The sequence below is a fragment of the Leptodactylus fuscus genome, chromosome 5 (genome assembly GCF_031893055.1).
Source record: "Leptodactylus fuscus isolate aLepFus1 chromosome 5, aLepFus1.hap2, whole genome shotgun sequence".
Classification (NCBI taxonomy): domain Eukaryota; kingdom Metazoa; phylum Chordata; class Amphibia; order Anura; family Leptodactylidae; genus Leptodactylus; species Leptodactylus fuscus.
The window spans coordinates 1850245-1868587 of record NC_134269.1 but is presented as its reverse complement, the minus strand read 5'-3'; the positions used below and the strand labels follow the sequence as shown (position 1 = coordinate 1868587).

Here is an 18343-nt window from a genome sequence, read left to right as displayed (position 1 = left end):
TATTGATCGCAGATACATTTTTCTCATCGTGAAGTGTAAAGATTCTCTTTCTATGTAGAAGTTTTTACTGAACAAATGTTATAGACTCAACAGAAGTATTCTCCATAGATATGGACACCATTTCTCCAACCAGGGCCAATCTGTACTTCAGACAGAAAAGGACATGGCTCTCTACCAAATTTTTCTTCCTTATTATTCTTTAGTCTTAAATTGGCAGGAGAGGCTTGTAGAAGAGGAGACTCCCTCCCAGTACCCGCCCACACTCTCCTAACCTGGGAGGCGGGGGCAGCGAGGCAAAGAAGAACGAGAACACCGGGCACCGGACCAGCCATCTCTGCAGGTAAGTGGACACCAGGGGGGACTAAGTAGCCAGAGGATTAAAAAAAAAATCACTACACAGCGTGGATTCTAACAATTAAAGTGTTCAGTTGTTAGATTCCATGCTGTATAGTGAATAGGATTGTTTTTAAAATCCGATCTCCGATTAGTAAAAAAATCCTATTGACTTGCATTGGGATCGGAATTGGGATCGAGATCGGGTTCGAATGAAAAATGATCGGAAATCGGATTTCAAAATCAATCCTGAAAAGTAAAGATCGGCTCAACCTTATTGCTAACGAATATCATTTTGCTGGAATTTTTGCAAGCTGAACCTCAAAAATTGTAAGTTGGGTAGTATTTCGTAACAGGTTGAACTGGTTCTCCCATCTCTAGGGCTGTACTTCTGCCATTGTTTTGCAAAAATTGGAAGAATTAGAAGGCAGAGGACGGTTCTATTCTTTAGGTGGTAGGAAAGAAAGACCAAAATCCTTATTTATATGAAAAGATGGAAAAATGTTATCAAAAAGTTTTTTGAGAGCCTATTTGATCTCTCTATTACTCAGACTGTATATCATTGGGTTCAGTAATGGAGTGACTACAGTGTAGAGCAGGGACAGGAATGTCTTTGCACTTTCCTGCCGTGGAAATACATAGATGGTAATAAGTGATCCATAAAATAGAGACACCACAGCCAAATGGGCGCTACAGGTGGAGAAGGTCTTCTGCCTCCCGGTCACAGAGGGGATCTTCAGTATGGTGAAGATAATATACACATAGGAAACTATAATAACAGTAACCGGGCAAATTGCAAGAAAAATAACCAAAAACACAGTCTCCAACTTCATTATAAAAGTGTCAGAGCAGGAAAGCTCCAGTAATGGTTCCAAGTCACAGAAGAAATGGTCAATGATGTTTGGTCCACAGAAATCCAAACATCTCATGGTTAAAAAAATTATCAACACTGTGACAAGAATCACCAACCAGCACAGAAGAACGACCCATAGGCAAAATGTGAGGCTCATGACAGATGTGTAATGTAGAGGGTGACAGATGGCCTGATACCGGTCATAGGACATCACCGTCAGGAGAAGACATTCCAGTGATTCTAAGGCTACAAAAAAGTAATACTGGGTCAAACATCCAATAAAAGATACAGAACTCCCATCATACAGCACAATGGGCAGCATGTTGGGTACGATGGTGGTGGAGAGGAGAATATCTGTGAAGGAGAGCTGTGTGAGGAAGAAGTACATGGGAGAGTGGAGGGATCTGCTGTAGGACACCACCAGGATGATCAGGAGGTTTCCACATATGGTCACACTGTAGATGAGAAGCAGCAGGAGGAAGAAAGTTAAACTGAAACCTTTTAAATTCTGAAACCCCAAGAGCAGAATCTCCTTCACTTCACTAAAATTGTAATGTTGCATATTCAGGCTGGAAAATATTTAAAATTTCTGTAAACTGTGTGGGGAAGGTATCTCGTAGGAAGCAGTGGTGCGGACCCAACCAGTCAAAGACTGGGACACCAAATATGGAGGAAATAGTTTTACATAGAAATAACAGTAAGATAAATACACTTTGACTTCAGGCACAAAATGAGTAAAATAAAATGCAGCCTTAATTTCAAGCAAAACAATAAGAAACAAAATCCTGCTCGTCTGAGCAACTAACTAAACAGTAATAATAAACTAACTATACGTGTGGCTTACTAACAGCTCCATGAACAAACCAACAAGCACAATACCATCTCAATGGACTCAGAGTATCAGGTCAGACCCAGATGCCTACTCTCATTCCCTGGATCTGCCTTGAAGTGCAGGTTCTTCAGCATTTTATGGGCCAGTAATGATCCTATGACCCACACCTGGGCTGAAGTCTGCTCCAGACCAGAATTGGACAATACATAGCTCAGAAACCTGGGGATGATATAGAGGGACTCCAGCACTCTGCCTGTCATCTTCTCACAACTGTAACAAATAAAGTGGATATAATTGATCAAGAACTGGCCATAAAAAAGTATTCTTTCCTTCATACACGCAGTATTAGCTTCACTGTCTTGTTTTAAAGGAATTTTCCCATAAAAATAACCAGCTTGAAATTTTTTTTTTATTGTCTAGGACTTGTCATACACCTAGTGATAATTATATTTTATGGACAGGTTATCAGGAGGGGACACTACATGTATGAGAAGATAACCCGACCACAATAAGGACATCATGGCTGGTTATCAGGAGGACCCTACATGTATGAGAAGATAACCTGACCACAATAAGGACATCATGGCTAGTTATCAGGAGGACCCTACATGTATGAAAAGATAACCTGACCACAATAAGGACATCATGGCTGATTATCAGGAGGACACTACATGTATGAGAAGATAACCTGACCACAATAAGGACATCATGGCTGGTTATCAGGAGGACACTACATGTATGAGAAGATAACCCGACCACAATAAGGACATCATGGCTGGTTATCAGGAGGACACTACATGTATGAGAAGATAACCTGACCACAATAAGGACATCATGGCTGGTTATCAGGAGGACACTACATGTATGAGAAGATAACCCGACCACAATAAGGACATCATGGCTGGTTATCAGGAGGACACTACATGTATGAGAAGATAACCCGACCACAATAAGGACATCATGGCTGGTTATCAGGAGAACACTACATGTATGAGAAGATATCCCGACCACAATAAGGTCATCATGGATGGATATCTGACAAGTCCCAGATCACAATAAGTTCCGACATTAAGTTTGTATCCATTGGCATCTGATCAAGACACAAAACTGTCACCACGACCACAGTTAAAGAAAATCTTTACAATTCTGAAGATGTTTTATTTTATATTTCCCAAAATGTTTCACTTGTTATGATCTATAATATACTGTAAATCTTTTCCTGGTCATGGGGATATCCTTTATGAAAATGTATCCAGATGTTTGGACGCTAACTCTAGAAAGACTTTAAGGATCTATTCACACTGCTTTTTTTGTCAATCTGAAAATACCTTTAAACCTTCTAAATGAGAGTGTTTTTAAAGTTATATCTTGGTCCAGTTTTTGAAATGTAATATTTTTTTTCATCCAGCCATTGATATCTTTGGGGTTTTCAGCTTTGTTGTCCCTCAAGATAGAGCAGATACTTTTTATAGCTTGATGAAAAAAAAACTGCATTGAGGAAAAACACCCCAGGCCGACTCCCATAGAGATTAATATGAAGCAGATTTCTAGAATTTTGGGTGCTGATGTTGAGGCAGAAAAAACTTGGTTGGTCCCCTCTTTTAATGAAAGAAAAAGATATTCTCCCTACAATCGAGGCTTTCTTAGATCTCAGTACATACATAAGGAATCCAACTGAAATTCTCTGTAAGAAACTGGAGGAAAGGAGAGGAGCAGAGGGTGGCTCCATAAGTATCTACTCACTGGCAGCCTCAGGTCCTCCTTCTGGTCTTCTCCTCTTGCAGATTCTTGTGGTTTCTAGAAATCTTGCAGATGATCTTTCTTTATAGATGTCGTCTTGTTCAGAAGAAAGACACAAGGCTCTAAGTCTGAGCCTCTTATATAGGAATCTTCCATCAGTTACGTTGTGTCCTCGAGGAGAATTCCTGCAGCTCCTTGGAGGATATCCAGCTCCGAGGTGATTTAGTATTATAGAAGATTGAGAGAATTTGTATTTCTTGTGTTTACTTAACCTCAATAATATAAGGAGAATTTATGTCTTAAATATTAGAAGTTTTTGTTTCTCTGCTCAGTGAACCATAGTGGGACAGATTTATTAAGACTAGGATGTTGTACACCGGTCTTAATAAAGGTCCCAACTGGTACAAGACCCTAAAATTTCTCCTACAAAATGGGGTCACTTCTTGGGGATTTCCAGTTTACTGGCTTCTCCAGGGCTCTGCAAAAACAACATGGCGTCCAGAAAGTCCCTCTAAATCTGTACTACAAAAGCTAAAAAGCGCAAAACTCCTTCCCTTCTGAGCCCTGTTGTGCCCAAGCAGCAGTTTACACCCACATATATAACTTTTTTGTCCCCAGGATAGCCCCCTTAGTAATTTTAGGAGTGCAGGTCTCTGATGGCACAAAGTGGGTACAACATATTGGGCACCAAAATGGCAGATTTCTTTATAAATTAAAATTTTCACTTTGTACATTAATTTTTCAGAAGCATTTTTGGACTCAAAAGGATAATACTCCACTTCCTTAAGGTGTGTAGTTTCTAAAATGGGGTCACTTTTGAGGGTTTTCCATTGTATTGATACTTTAGGGGCTCTGCAAATGAGACATGGCACCTGAAAACTATTCCAGCAAAATCTGCCCTCCAAAAGCCAAATAGCGCTCCTTCCATTCCGAGCCCCACCATGTTCCCATACAGCAGATTATGAGACATATTGGGCATTGCTGAGTTAAGGAGCAATTGATTAACAAACTGTGAGTGGGAGGTGGGGGGCTTTCTCTCCATTAACCTATTTTGAAAATGAAAAGTTTGGGGATAAAATAATCTGGTCTCTCAGCCTCTCACTTAAACCAAATTCTCTCTAGGCTGCGCTGATGAAGTCCAAAGAGACAGAAACGGTGCCATCCGTAGCTGAGAAATTGATTTGGTTATAACCTTGCATCATGCAGTGAAGACTTCTGGGAAGTCGGGCATGTTGTTCAGAGTGTTTGCTATAGAGGGCAGGATAACAGAGGCACTGTCTCCCTGTTTACATCTTGGGAGACAGATTTGCATATTCTTCCCAGAGAGGTGACAGGTCATGTACAGGCGAGGGCCACAGGTCCAAATGTTTCTGGCGCAGGCACAGATCACAGCAGAGTAAGGGGGCGTGGCAGCAGGGGTCACTTTCAAAGGCTTCAGTTCCCAGTGTCAAGTCGCAGTGGTATCTTTACCAGCGACTCAGTGGTTGTAGACTGGTTGACTTGTTCATCCACTTCATCCCAAGTCACATCAGACACCCCCAGCCAAGAGTCGGTGGGTTCATCAGACTGTTAGTTGGCATGTCCCTGAAGCAGGCCCTGTATCCTCAGATGTCGTGAACCTGCTTCTGTCCTTTTCTGTTCCCTCAGCTAGAGAAATACTCTATGTTGTGGGCTCAGATCCACTATACAGCGAGGAAGACCTATTACAGGACAGTCAGCAGCTAGTGCCCAGCCAAGATCTGGAGGAGACATCCGCCGCTTCCTCTAGTATTAGTGATGAAGAGAGTGGTGTAGAAGCTTTTGTTGAAAGCAGTCAGGCTCCTGACTTAGAGACTGTTGAGGAGGACACCAGTGACCAGCAGACATTATTGGATGATGATGCAGCCGATAGCAATTGGGTTGACTACTGGCTCTCCACAATGTTAGACTCTCACTACTGGGTAAAAATGGGGGCCTTTATTACACCCGCTGAGAGGTAGGACAAACTGAAATACTATGCTATGCTATGCTATGTAGCTAGTTGACCGCTGCCTATCTGTGCCATCGTCCACTGGCATGGCAGCTGTGGGAGGGTGTGACAGGAGCAGTATGGGCTCCATCAGCAGGAGCCTGAGCCTAGAGTCGCTGATGAGCAGCTTTCTTCACCCACATAGTGAAGAAGCTGCTAATCAGCAGCTAGACACAGAGCAGAACTTGAACCAACAGTTTCAAGCATACTTAGAGTGCACCCTGACGCCCATCGTGGAACATCTGCTGGACTTCTGGGCAGCCAAACTGGATTTGTGGCCACAACTGGTCGAGTTTGCCCTGGAAAAGCTGTCCTGCCCAGCCAGTAGTGTGGCATCAGAGTGGGTGTTAAGTGCAGCCATGGCCATAGTTACCCCACGGAGATCTCACCTGTCCACTCAAAATTTAGCGAGACTGACCTTTGTAAAGATGAATCAAGTGTGAATCAGCCAGGACATTGCCTCTTAAGGCTGCTGTTACCTCCACATTATATCATTTTGCCTCTCTGTGGTCTCCTCATGCTGCTGCCACCTCCTCACTCTGCCACTGGGTCACTGTATGGCCTCCTAACGCTACTGCCACCTCCTCACTCTGCCACTGGGTCACTGTATGGCCTCCTAACGCTACTGCCACCTCCTCACTCTGCCGCTGGGTGATTGTATGGTCTCTTAAGGCTGTTGCTACCTCCACATTATATCAACTAGCCACTCTGTGGCCAGTTCACACTGCTGCCTCCTCCATACTCTGCCACTGAGTCACTGTATGGCATCCTCACGCTACTGCCAGCTACTCACTCTACCGCTGGGTCACTGCATGCTGGGATTCAAAACGAATTTGTTAGCCCCAAAACAAATCAAAGACCCAAACCAAGAGAACCCGAAAAATTAAATTAATTCTTAAAGGGTTTGTCCAGCTATAATGCTGAATCTCATTTGTTTTTCACCCAATAAGAAACTTCTCTTTGGATTCTGCACTTCTTCTTGTGAACTGAAACACAATAGTCTCAGAATAACAGCCATAATACACTGATACAGCTTTCACAGAAACTTTGTATACATCTCCTGGATTCCCACTTTTAGTATTTATAGCAGATACATTTTGCTCATCTTGAAGTGAAAAGATTCTTATTCTACGTAGAAGTTTGTACTGGACAAATGTCGGCAGAAGTGTTCTCAAAAGATATGGACGCCATCTCTCCAACTGGAGCCCAATCTATACATCAGACAGAAAAGGACATGGCTTTCTACCAAGTTTTTCTTCCATACTGTTTAATCTTAAGTTGACTTGAAAGGCTTGCGGAAGAGGAGACTCAATTCATTTCAGCCAGGTTCCAAAGACAAAATCTGTGTTGATTGATCAGTATTCAGTGAGTAAACAAGCCCAGGAACTATATTTTTTTCTGAAGGAACTAAGAGATCTTCACAACCTCACACCTGCTTGGGAGGCACAGAGCAGATTGTTTGATTTTCATGGTCCACTTTGTAGACACAGAAGGGTTACATACTAAGAGCTGAAGTCAGTGATATGCTTAAATTAAACCAGATCAATAAATAGCTGCTAACCAGCTTTACCCATCAAGTTTGAGCGTTGTTACTGAGAAGTCAGCAGATGCTTAGCGAATATTCATGGTATCGTGTATCTTCAGACCCGAGAGTAAGTGAGAGGCTGGGAAAGTGTGTAAAAAAACTAAATTACTCACCTTTTCCAAGCTTTTCCACAGCATTCCTGTCCTCTTCCCGGGTTGTCTGCCATCTTTTTTGGTCCTCAGGTGACCATTGAAACCTGTGATTGTGGCTTAGCATTAACCTGGGGAGCTATGACATTATCACGCCAGTGTCTAAGCATGATGATGTCATCCCCCCCCCCCCCCCGTTTGACTAGAAAGGTCCAATTAGGGCTCTTAGTAGTGACCTGGAGTTGAATTGGATGGCAAACAGCCCAGTAAGAAGACAGGAGTGAAGGAAAGGTGATTACTTTTTTCACACATTTGCTGCCTCCTAAAACAGACATCAACATTGTTGCTAACAGCTATCATTTTGCTGGAATTTTGCAAGCTGATCCTCAAAAATGTTAAGTTCGGTGGAATTTTGGAACAATTTGAATTGGTTCTCCCATCTCTAGGGCTGTACTTCTGCCATTGTTTTGCAAAAATTGGAAGAATTAGAAGGCAGAGGACGGCTCTTTTCTTTAGGTGGTAGGAAAGAAAGACTAAAATCCTTATTTATATGAAAAGCTGTAAAAATGTTATCAAAAAGTTTTTTGAGAGCCTGTTTGATCTCTCTATTACTCAGACTGTATATCATTGGGTTCAGTAATGGAGTGACTACAGTGTAGAGCAGGGACAGGAATGTCTTTGCACTTTGCTGCCGTGGAAATACATAGATGGTAATAAGTGATCCATAAAATAGAGACACCACAGCCAAATGGGCGCTACAGGTGGAGAAGGTCTTCTGCCTCCCGGTCACAGAGGGGATCTTCAGTATGGTGAAGATAATATACACATAGGACACTATAATAACAGTAACCGGGCAAATTGCAAGAAAAATAACCAAAAACACAGTCTCCAACTTCATTATAAAAGTGTCCGAGCAGGAAAGCTCCAGTAATGGTTCCAAGTCACAGAAGAAGTGGTCAATGATATTTGGTCCACAGAAATCCAAACATCTCATGGTTAAAAAAATGATCAACATTGTAATAAATATAACCAACCAGCACAACAGCACGACGCGTAGGCAAAACGTGAGGTCCATGACTGAGGTGTAATGTAGGGGGTTACATATGGCCTGATACCGGTCATAGGACATCACCGTCAGGAGAAGACATTCCAATGCCTCTGAGGCCGAAAAAAAGTAATACTGAGTCAAACAGCCGGCAAAAGACACAGAACTCCCATCATACAACACAACGGGGAGCGTGTTGGGTACAATGGTGGTGGAGAGGAGAATATCTGTGAAGGAGAGCTGAGTGAGGAAGAAATACATAGGGGAGTGGAGGGATCTGCTGTAGGACACCACCAGGATGATGAGGAGGTTTCCACATATAGTCACACAGTAGATGAGCAACAGCAGGAGGAAGAAATAAAAACTGAAACCTTTTAAATTCTGAAATCCCAAAAGCAGAAACTCTGTCACTTCACTAAAATTGTAATGTTGCATATTCAGGGTGAAGAAAATCAAAAATTGTTGTCAACTGTGAGAAATAAATTGGGTATAATTGATAAAGAACTGACCATAAAGACTTTCCTCTATTATACACATAGTATTCACCTCATTGTCTTGTTTTAAAGCAGTTTTCTCATAGATAGAACCATAAAAAGATTTTCTCCAACTATCTTAGAAGTGTCAGTCTTATGTATTTTGTCTTGGTTGTAATGCATAGAACCATGAATGCAGGAACTTTCTATTGTCTAGGGCTTGTCATAATTATCTTTTGTGGACAGTTTATAAGGAGGACACTACATGTATGAGAAGATAACCTGACCACAGTAAGGACATCATGGCTGGTTATCAGGAGGGGACACTACATGTATGAGAAGATAACCTGACCACAGTAAGGACATCATGGCTGGTTATCAGGAGGACACTACATGTATGAGAAGATAACCTGACCACAGTAAGGACATCATGGCTGGTTATCAGGAGGACACTACATGTATGAGAAGATAACCTGACCACAGTAAGGACATCATGGCTGGTTATCAGGAGGGGACACTACATGTATGAGAAGATAACCTGACCACAGTAAGGACATCATGGCTGGTTATCAGGAGGACACTACATGTATGAGAAGATAACCTGACCACAGTAAGGACATCATGGCTGGTTATCAGGAGGACACTACATGTATGAGAAGATAACCTGACCACAGTAAAGACATCATGGCTGGTTATCAGGAGGACACTACATGTATGAGAAGATAACCTGACCACAGTAAGGACATCATGGCTGGTTATCAGGAGGGGACACTACATGTATGAGAAGATAACCTGACCACAGTAAGGACATCATGGCTGGTTATCAGGAGGACACTACATGTATGAGAAGATAACCTGACCACAGTAAGGACATCATGGCTGGTTATCAGGAGGACACTACATGTATGAGAAGATAACCCGACCACAATAAGGACATCATGGCTGGTTATCAGGAGAGGACACTACATGTATGAGAAGATAACCCGACCACAATAAGGACATCATGGCTGGTTATCAGGAGGACACTACATGTATGAGAAGATAACCTGACCACAATAAGGACATCATGGCTGGTTATCAGGAGGACACTACAATGTATGAGAAGATAACCTGACCACAATAAGGACATCATGGCTGGTTATCAGGAGGACACTACATGTATGAAAAGATAACCCGACCACAATAAGGACATCATGGCTGGTTATCAGGAGGACACTACATGTATGAGAAGATAACCTGACCACAATAAGGACATCCTGGCTGGTTATCAGGAGGACACTACATGTATGAGAAGATAACCTGACCACAATAAGGACATCATGGCTGGTTATCAGGAGGACACTACATGTATGAAAAGATAACCCGACCACAATAAGGACATCATGGCTGGTTATCAGGAGGACACTACATGTATGAGAAGATAACCTGACCACAATAAGGACATCATGGAACAAGGGCATATTCAGAACATGAAAAAAGAGTTTACCTTAAAAAGAAGGCATATCACCCCTAGCAATTGATACAATATGTGGCAAACTATGTCCATTTTTTTCTGAAATATAAAATATTAATCTGTACACTGAAAAGGTTACTTTGAGATGTCCCATGTATGTCTTTATATCTAGGCTCCACTTCTAGCACCAGTATCTATCTTCAGAGTAGGGGTCTTCTCCCTGTCCCATGGTAGCCATGAATAGAGAGTAGGCCACATGTACAGCTCCTTCCATTCACTTCTATGGCCCTTCCAAGAAAATCCAAATTTCCGACCCTTGAACACATAACTTCAATTATAAAAGAATACTTAAAGGATTGAACATAGAAGTCTAAGGAGAAGGACGAGAATAGGAGAAGGCTTCTTGAAAAGGATAGACATGTAACTGCCTCTCATAATCTCAACGACACTGTGACAGAATGTGGCAATAAGCAGCCTTCTCCTCAATAATATTTCATCTCCCTAATAGATATGAACCTATCTCGGCATGAGAGGTCCTGCACAAGGACATACTCGGTAGTTTGGACCTGCACAATGTCTGTGTATGCTGGACACACGATCTTGCATTTTGTATATACAAAGACATTCTCCCTAGAATCGAGACTTTCTTAGATCTCAGTACATATATAAAAGGAATCCAACAGAAATCATCTGTAAGAAACTGGAGAAAAGGATAGGAGCAGCAGTGCGGGGCTGTGGGGTGGCCCAATAAGTATCTACTCACTGGCAGCCTCAGGTCCTCCTTCTGGTCTTCTCCTCCTGCAGATTCTTGTGGTTTCTGGAAATCTTGCAGATGATCTTTCTTTATAGATGTCGTCTTGTTCAGAGGAAAGACACAAGGCTCTAAGTCTGAGCCTCTTATATAGGAATCTTCCATCAGTTACGTTGTGTCCTCGAGGAGAATCCCTGCAGCTCCTTGGAGGATATTCAGCTCTGAGGTGATTTAGTATTGTAGAAGATTGAGAGAAATTGTATTTCTTGTGCTATGAATGTAAAAAGTTTACTTAACCTCAGTAATATAAGGACATGGTGATAGCGGAGGTGCGGGCGCTGGTAGCCTAGCCAAGATGGCAGCCCTATAGAGGTGGGAATCAGAAGGGTAGGCAAAGACCCTATAACATATCACAGGCGTCTGAGATTATTTTTCAGTTTCGCTGTCGAGCTTCATTTCCCCATTTAGAAGAGTTACTGTTACTCCAGATCTCTCCACACCAGAGTATACGGTTCTGAAGTCACGTTCACTTTCCCTCACTCCATTTGCTTCAACAACTAAAATAGGACTCCTTCCTTTCTGTACCCAAACAGCAGTTTATACCACATATGACATGAAGCCCGTTATCCGGGGTACACCGGTGTCATACTTGTGGCATACACTGCACATACCAGGGCACAGATCTGATGGAGCGCTGTGTGGCTTTTGGAACATAGATTTAGATTGTTTGATTTTGGACACCAGGTCATATTTGTAGAGACTGTAAAATTTCCCCTACAAAATGGGGTCACTTCTTGGGGAATTCCAGTCAACTCCAGGGCTCTGCAAAAACAACATGGCATCCAGAAAGTCCCTCTAAATACTGTATGTACTTCAAAAGCTAAAAAGCGCAGTGCTCCTTCCCTTCTGAGCCCTATTGTGCACCCAAGCAGCAGTTTACACCCACATATATAATTTTTTGCACCTCGGGATGGCCCACTTAATAGTTTTAGGAGTGCAGGTCTCTGATTTCACAAAATGGGTGCAACGTATTGGCCATTGAAATTGCATATTTCTTAAAAAAAAATTCAAATTTCACTTTGTACATTAATTTCTGGGAATCATTTTTAGGCTAGAAATGAAAATACCCCTTGATAAATTCCTTGAGGGGTTTATTTTCTAAAATGGGGTCAATTTTTGGAGGTTTCCATTGTATTGGTAGTCTAGGGACTCTGGAAATATGACATGGCACCTGAAAACTATTCCAGCAAAATCTGCCCTCCGAAAGCCAAATAGCGCTCCTTCCATTCTGAGCCCCACCATGTTCCCATACAGCAGATTATGGCCACATATGGGGTATTGCCGTGTTCAGGAGAAATTGTGTAACAACCTGTGGAGAGATTTTTCTTCTTTATCCTCTTGTGAAAATGAAAAATTTGGGGCTAAATTGATGGTTTATTGAAAAGAAAGTCAATTTCATTTTCATGTCCCAATGTTAAAATCTGTAAAACAGCTGAAGGGTCAAAATGCTCACTCTACCCTTTGATATGTTCTGTAAGGGGTGTAGTTTCCAAAATAGGGTCACTTTTAGGGTAAGTTCACATGAGGTTTTTTGGATCGGAACCTGAGGCAGAGGGTGCCTCAGGTTCCGATCCAAAAGCCGAGTTGCCGCAACTGAAAGCCAGTGCATTGCATTGCACCGGCATCCAGCCATGCACTCCGCTCCTGATTAGTCAGGAGGAGGGAGTGTCTTCAGGCTGAATCGCAAGGAGAAACGGCCTGAAGAATGAGCACCTCACTTCTTTTTCCAGAAACCAGTACGGATAAAGCTCCAGAGCGGCTCTCATTGATTTCAATGGGACCATCATTTTGGTCAGGATTTTGAGGCAAATACGGCCTCAAAATCCTGAACAAAAAACATTTCCCCTAGGGGGGTTTCAATGTATTGGTACTTTAGGGGCTCTGAAAATGTGACATGGCACCTGAAACTATTCCAGCAAAATCTGCCCTCCAAAAGCCAAATAGTGCTCTTTCCATGCTGAGCCCACCATGTATCCACACAGCAGATTATGACCACATATACACAAACTATGAGATGCTATTTCTCTTTTAACCCCTTGTGAAAATGAAAACTTTGGGGATAAAATGATGTTTTAGTAATTTTTCATTTACGCTTTCCAATGTTCATAAAATTTGTGAAACGGCTGTGAGATCAAAATGCTCACTATACCCCTTGATAAATTCTGTCAGGGTTGTAATTTCCGAAAGCTACATGTTTTACCGTAATTTGGGAGTAGGCACGGTGCTTTTATTGTTGGTCTGGATCTTGTCAATTCCAAAATGGGGTCACTTTTTTGGGTCTCCATTGTTTTGATATTCTAAGGGCTCTGTAAATGAGACATGGCACCTGAAAACTATTCCAGCAAATCTACTTTTCATACACCCAGTGTCGCTCCTTCCCTTCCATGCGCTGCCGTCTGCCCAAACATCAGTTTACACCCACATGTGGGGGATTTCTGTGCCCAGGAAAACTTATAAAACAAACTGTTAGATGTATTTTCTCCTTTAACCCTTTGTGAATGTGATAATTTTAGGTCTAAATGGATGTATTATTGGATGAAAATGAAATGTCTAAATTTCACCTCCATATTACTTTCTTGTGAAATGCTTAAAGGGTTAACAAACATCCCAAATGCTGTTTTGAATTATTTGAGGGGTGCCGTTTTGAAAATGGGTTGATTCATGGGGGTTTCTAATATATATATATATATATATATATATATATATATATATATATATATATATATATATATATATATATAGGCCTTTATCATCTTCTTCAGAACTGAAGCGGTCCCTAAAAAATGATTTTGGGAAATGTCCTTGTAATCTGGGAAAACGCTGCTATACTTGTAAGATTTATAATGTCCAAAATAAATTACAGATAATCCGATATAAAGCAGAGATATGGGAGATGAGATTTATTCATGTATTTGGGTGATATGACTATCTGTCTGATAAGCAGGGCATTTCACATTTTGAAAATTGTGATTTTTTTATTTTTTTTTCAAAATTTCCAAAAAATTTTTATAAATAAATACAAAAATTTTGATCAATGTTTACAATGAACATGAAGTACAATGTGACACAAAACAACATTCTCAAAATTACTTGAGTAAGTTATAGGGTCTCAAAATTATTGCTATTTAAAGTGACACATTTCAGTTTTGAGAAATGAGGCCTGGTCCTTAACTGGTTAATCCAGTGGTTCACCATTTTATTAACCTGTAAACTGACTTAACGGGATCCTATCATTAAACCTCAATTTTTTTTGTCCCTAACACGTAGGAATAGCCTTAAGAAAGGCTATTCGTCTCCTACCTCTTGTTGTCTTCTCCGCGCCGCCATTCAGTATATAATCTGGTTTTAGTAGGTATGCAAATGAGTTATCTCGCAGCACTGGGGGCAGGTCCCAGTGCTCAAACAGCACTGAGGGTTTCCCTAATGCTGCGAGAGAACTCTTCAGCCCGCCTCCATCTTCTTCAAGAACGGGTCTTCTTCGTGTCTTCTTCCGGCGGTGACTTCAAACTTCTAGGCCTCGGGCCTTGGGCAAAGCCGACTGCGCATGCCCACTGGTCACAAGAAAATGGCCACTTACATAGTATTGTAAGCGGCCATTTTCTTGTGGCCGGCAGGCATGTGCAGTTGGCTACCCGAGGCCTAGAAGGCCTAGAAGTTTGAAGCCACTGCTGGAAGAACACATGAAGAAAACCTGTTCCTCAAGAAGATGAAAGTGGCGCTGATGAGTTCTCTCACAGCATTGGGGACGCCCCCAGTGCTATTTGATCACTGAGGACCACCCCAATTGCTGCGAGAGAACTCATTTGCATACCGATGAAAAACGGATTATATACCGAACGTCAGCAGAGAGAAGGCATCTAAAGGTAGGAGATGAATAGCCTTTCTTAAAGCTATTCCTACATGATAGGCAGAAAAATTTAGGTTTAATGATAGGATCCCTTTAAAGAAGGTGAGGCAAGAAAAGATTCTGCAGATTTCAGCTCTATGTTACTAAAAACCATCCTGCTGTACAATGGTCTGCCTTTGCTCCAACTTATAGGCAACATTTCAACTTGGTGAACTCCACCTTACATATGCTGGTGCATCTGTGTGAGCATCAGAAGATGGTGGACGATTATTGTATTCAACAGACCACAGGGACAATGTGTTACTTTGAGATACATTTTAGGAAGCTCAATAGGGAAGTGTGTCGGCCCAACTTGTATCAGTGTAAGGAACCCCTTACACTGATACAATTATGGATGGATTGAGAAGGTTTCCATATCTCCACCTCCCTGGATTTGTAGAAGAGGATCTTTGTGAGGGTAAGGTGAAGGAACTTGGACTCCTAGACTGAAAGAGTAACAGGAGTTGGGGGGTCGCTTGATATTTCACAAACAAAGCCATGGGAGAAGGCTGACCGTGATTTCTTCCAAGGTGATGATACTGGCCAAGAAAACCAACTATGGCAGGCCCCTGCGTCCATTCCAACCACGCCAAGCATGGCAGGCTGAAGGCTAAGCTGCCTATACAGCATCAAGCAGAGGGATGAGACCTGGATCCTAAAAGGAAGAAAAATTGTATATAAAAATCACAAAAAATATAAAAGTCTATATAAAAATAAACAAAAGTAAACATAAGCCCTTTGTCACTCCAAAATACCCGAACTATTAAAGTATTTCTCCCATACGCTGAACGGCGTAGCGGGGGAAAAAAATCAAAATGTCCAAATAGCTGTTTTTTTTTTCCAAATTTGGAAAAATGGAATTAATAGTGATGGAACTATCAGACCTCCCCCAATATAGTATCAATATAAACAGCAACCTGTCTGGCATAAAAGACGCCGCCCCCAGCTCCATAATCATAAATATAAGAAAGTTACAGGTGTTACAATATGGCAACCCTTTTTTTTTTTTTTTTTTTTTTTTTTTCTATTTTGCAGTTTTTATTTTTAAAGGCATCAAAACATTACATTACTCTATTTGGTATCGCCGTGATCGTCCTGACTCGTAGAATACAGGTAACTGGTTATTTATACCACATAGGGATTGTCGTACAAATAAAAACCCATAAGAATTTGGCACAAATGCATTTTTTTTTTTTACAATTCCATTCCATTCTGAATTTTTTACAGCCTCCTAGTACAATATATATATATACAGCATACATTGCAGGGGGTTATCATTTTATAAAGTAAGTGGATGCTACTTTCTATTCTTATATAAGCTCCAGCTTGTACAGGGGTGTCATACGGCACCTATGGAGGTCTATAGATACATCATGACATATTATATTTGCATAGGTTTGGTCTGCCAGATTACCTTAGTCCAGACGCCATACACTATAGATATTATCAAGTGGCAACAGTACAAATGAAAAGAACACATGACACCCTCCAGGGTAATGTCACTGGCGCTGGGTCACCACTAAGGGCTGTGATGGGGCTTCAATGGTCTTGTGGGGCATACCAACTTCGTGACGCTTGTCTATCCACCTTGAGCTTGGCCGCCATCCATAGATGTGTGGTCAGACCATTTCTGTTCGGTCTAAAAGCAATTTAGGTGCCCAAACCAAATAGGATGTGTTGAGGGAGTAAAGGAAGGATCTCCTGGTTATGTATTGGATGATATCATCCCAGAATGGTCTAATGAGGCAACAGTCCCACCAAAATGTGTGCAAGAACCTCTGCAGTTACCACATCTCTAACAGCGGTCATTTTGCGTATGAGTATTCTTGTGGCCGACATCACCTTGTAAGAATGTAAAGTTTTCTTGGATGCCCACGCACTTAGTGAAGCCAATGGGAGTTACGTAAAATAGTGGCCATGTCACTTTTTGACCATGTCCCCCCAGTAATAGACAGGTTAGTGGAGGTTGCGTTTTGCTGCCCCCCCTCAAACAGATAGCAAAGTGGCCACCCGTTTGTTAGATTCCTGCAAGGCAAACCACCAAAAATAACAGGTTTGGTAGAATTTGTAACAATCCCGGCTCATTCGGAACCAGTTTGCCAAATCTCTAATGCTTTACTTCTACCATAGGTTTGCAAGAATTGGAAACATTATAAGGGGCAGGATGGTTCTTTTTTGTATGTGGTAAAGAAGAAAGATCAATAGTGCGGTATATAGGGAATGGTGCAAACATATTGCTAAAAAGTTTTTTGAGAGCCTGTTTAATCTCTCTATTACTCAGACTGTATATCATTGGGTTCAGTAATGGAGTGACTACAGTGTAGAGCAGGGACAGGAATGTCTTTGCACTTTGCTGTCGAGGAAATACATAGATGCTAATAAGTGATCCATAAAATAGAGACACCACAGCCAAATGGGCGCTACAGGTGGAGAAGGTCTTCTTTCTCCCGGTCACAGAGGGGATCTTTAGTACAGTGATAATAATATACACATAGGAGACTATAATAACAGTAACCGGGCAAATTGCAAAAATAATAACCAGAAATAATGTCTCCAACTTCATTATAAATGTGTCCGAGCAGGAAAGCTCCAGTAATGGTTCCAAGTCACAGAAGAAATGGTCAATGATGTTTGGTCCACAGAAATCCAAACATCTAATGGTTATAAAAATTATCAACACTGTGACAAGAATCACCAACCAGCACAAAAGAATGACCCGTAGGCAAAATGTGAGACTCATGACAGAGGTGTAGTGTAGAGGGTGACAGATGGCCTGATACCGGTCATAGGACATCACCGTCAGGAGAAGACATTCCAATGATTCCGAGGCTGAAAATAAGTAAAATTGGGTCAAACATCCAATAAAAGACACAGAACTCCCATCATACAGCACAATGTCGAGCATATTGGGTACGATGGTGGTGGAGAGGAGAATATCTGTGAGGGAGAGCTGTGTGAGGAAGAAGTACATGGGAGAGTGGAGGGATCTGCTGGAGGACACCACCAGGATGATGAGGAGGTTTCCACATATTGTCACACAGTAGATGAGCAGCAGCAGGAGGAAGAAATAAAAACTGAAACCTTTTAAATTCTGAAACCCCAAGAGCAGAATCTCCGTCACTTCACTAAAATTGTAATGTTGCATATTCAGGCTGGAAAATATCCAAAATCGTTGTCAACTGTGAGAAATAAATTGGAGATAACTATAAGAATAAGTCGACCATTCAGATGTTTC

At 41.6% G+C, this 18343-nt stretch overlaps 3 protein-coding genes across 3 annotated transcripts; all 3 read right to left on the bottom strand.

The window, feature by feature from the left end:
• Positions 1 to 860: 860 nt before the first annotated feature.
• On the bottom strand, positions 861 to 1748 carry LOC142204656 (olfactory receptor 11L1-like). The gene has a single exon (XM_075275963.1). The coding sequence runs from the start codon at positions 1746 to 1748 to the stop codon at positions 861 to 863; it is 888 nt and encodes a 295-aa protein (XP_075132064.1).
• A 6134-nt stretch (positions 1749 to 7882) lies between these two features.
• LOC142202264 (olfactory receptor 6N1-like) lies at positions 7883 to 8935 on the bottom strand (the record flags this gene model as incomplete). The annotated part of the gene is made up of 1 exon (XM_075272323.1): positions 7883 to 8935. A coding segment is annotated over one exon (1053 nt), but the record flags the coding sequence as incomplete, so codon positions are not given.
• An 8280-nt stretch (positions 8936 to 17215) lies between these two features.
• On the bottom strand, positions 17216 to 18262 carry LOC142202263 (olfactory receptor 6N1-like). Its single transcript, XM_075272322.1, has one exon. The coding sequence runs from the start codon at positions 18251 to 18253 to the stop codon at positions 17216 to 17218; it is 1038 nt and encodes a 345-aa protein (XP_075128423.1). The 5' UTR covers positions 18254 to 18262.
• Positions 18263 to 18343: the final 81 nt, after the last annotated feature.

Bases quoted from the DNA above. Each gene is read 5' to 3' on its own strand.
- LOC142204656 (XM_075275963.1), bottom strand. From the start codon at position 1,748: ATGCAACATTACAATTTTAGTGAAGTGAAGGAGATTCTGCTCTTGGGG.
- LOC142202263 (XM_075272322.1), bottom strand. From the start codon at position 18,253: ATGCAACATTACAATTTTAGTGAAGTGACGGAGATTCTGCTCTTGGGG.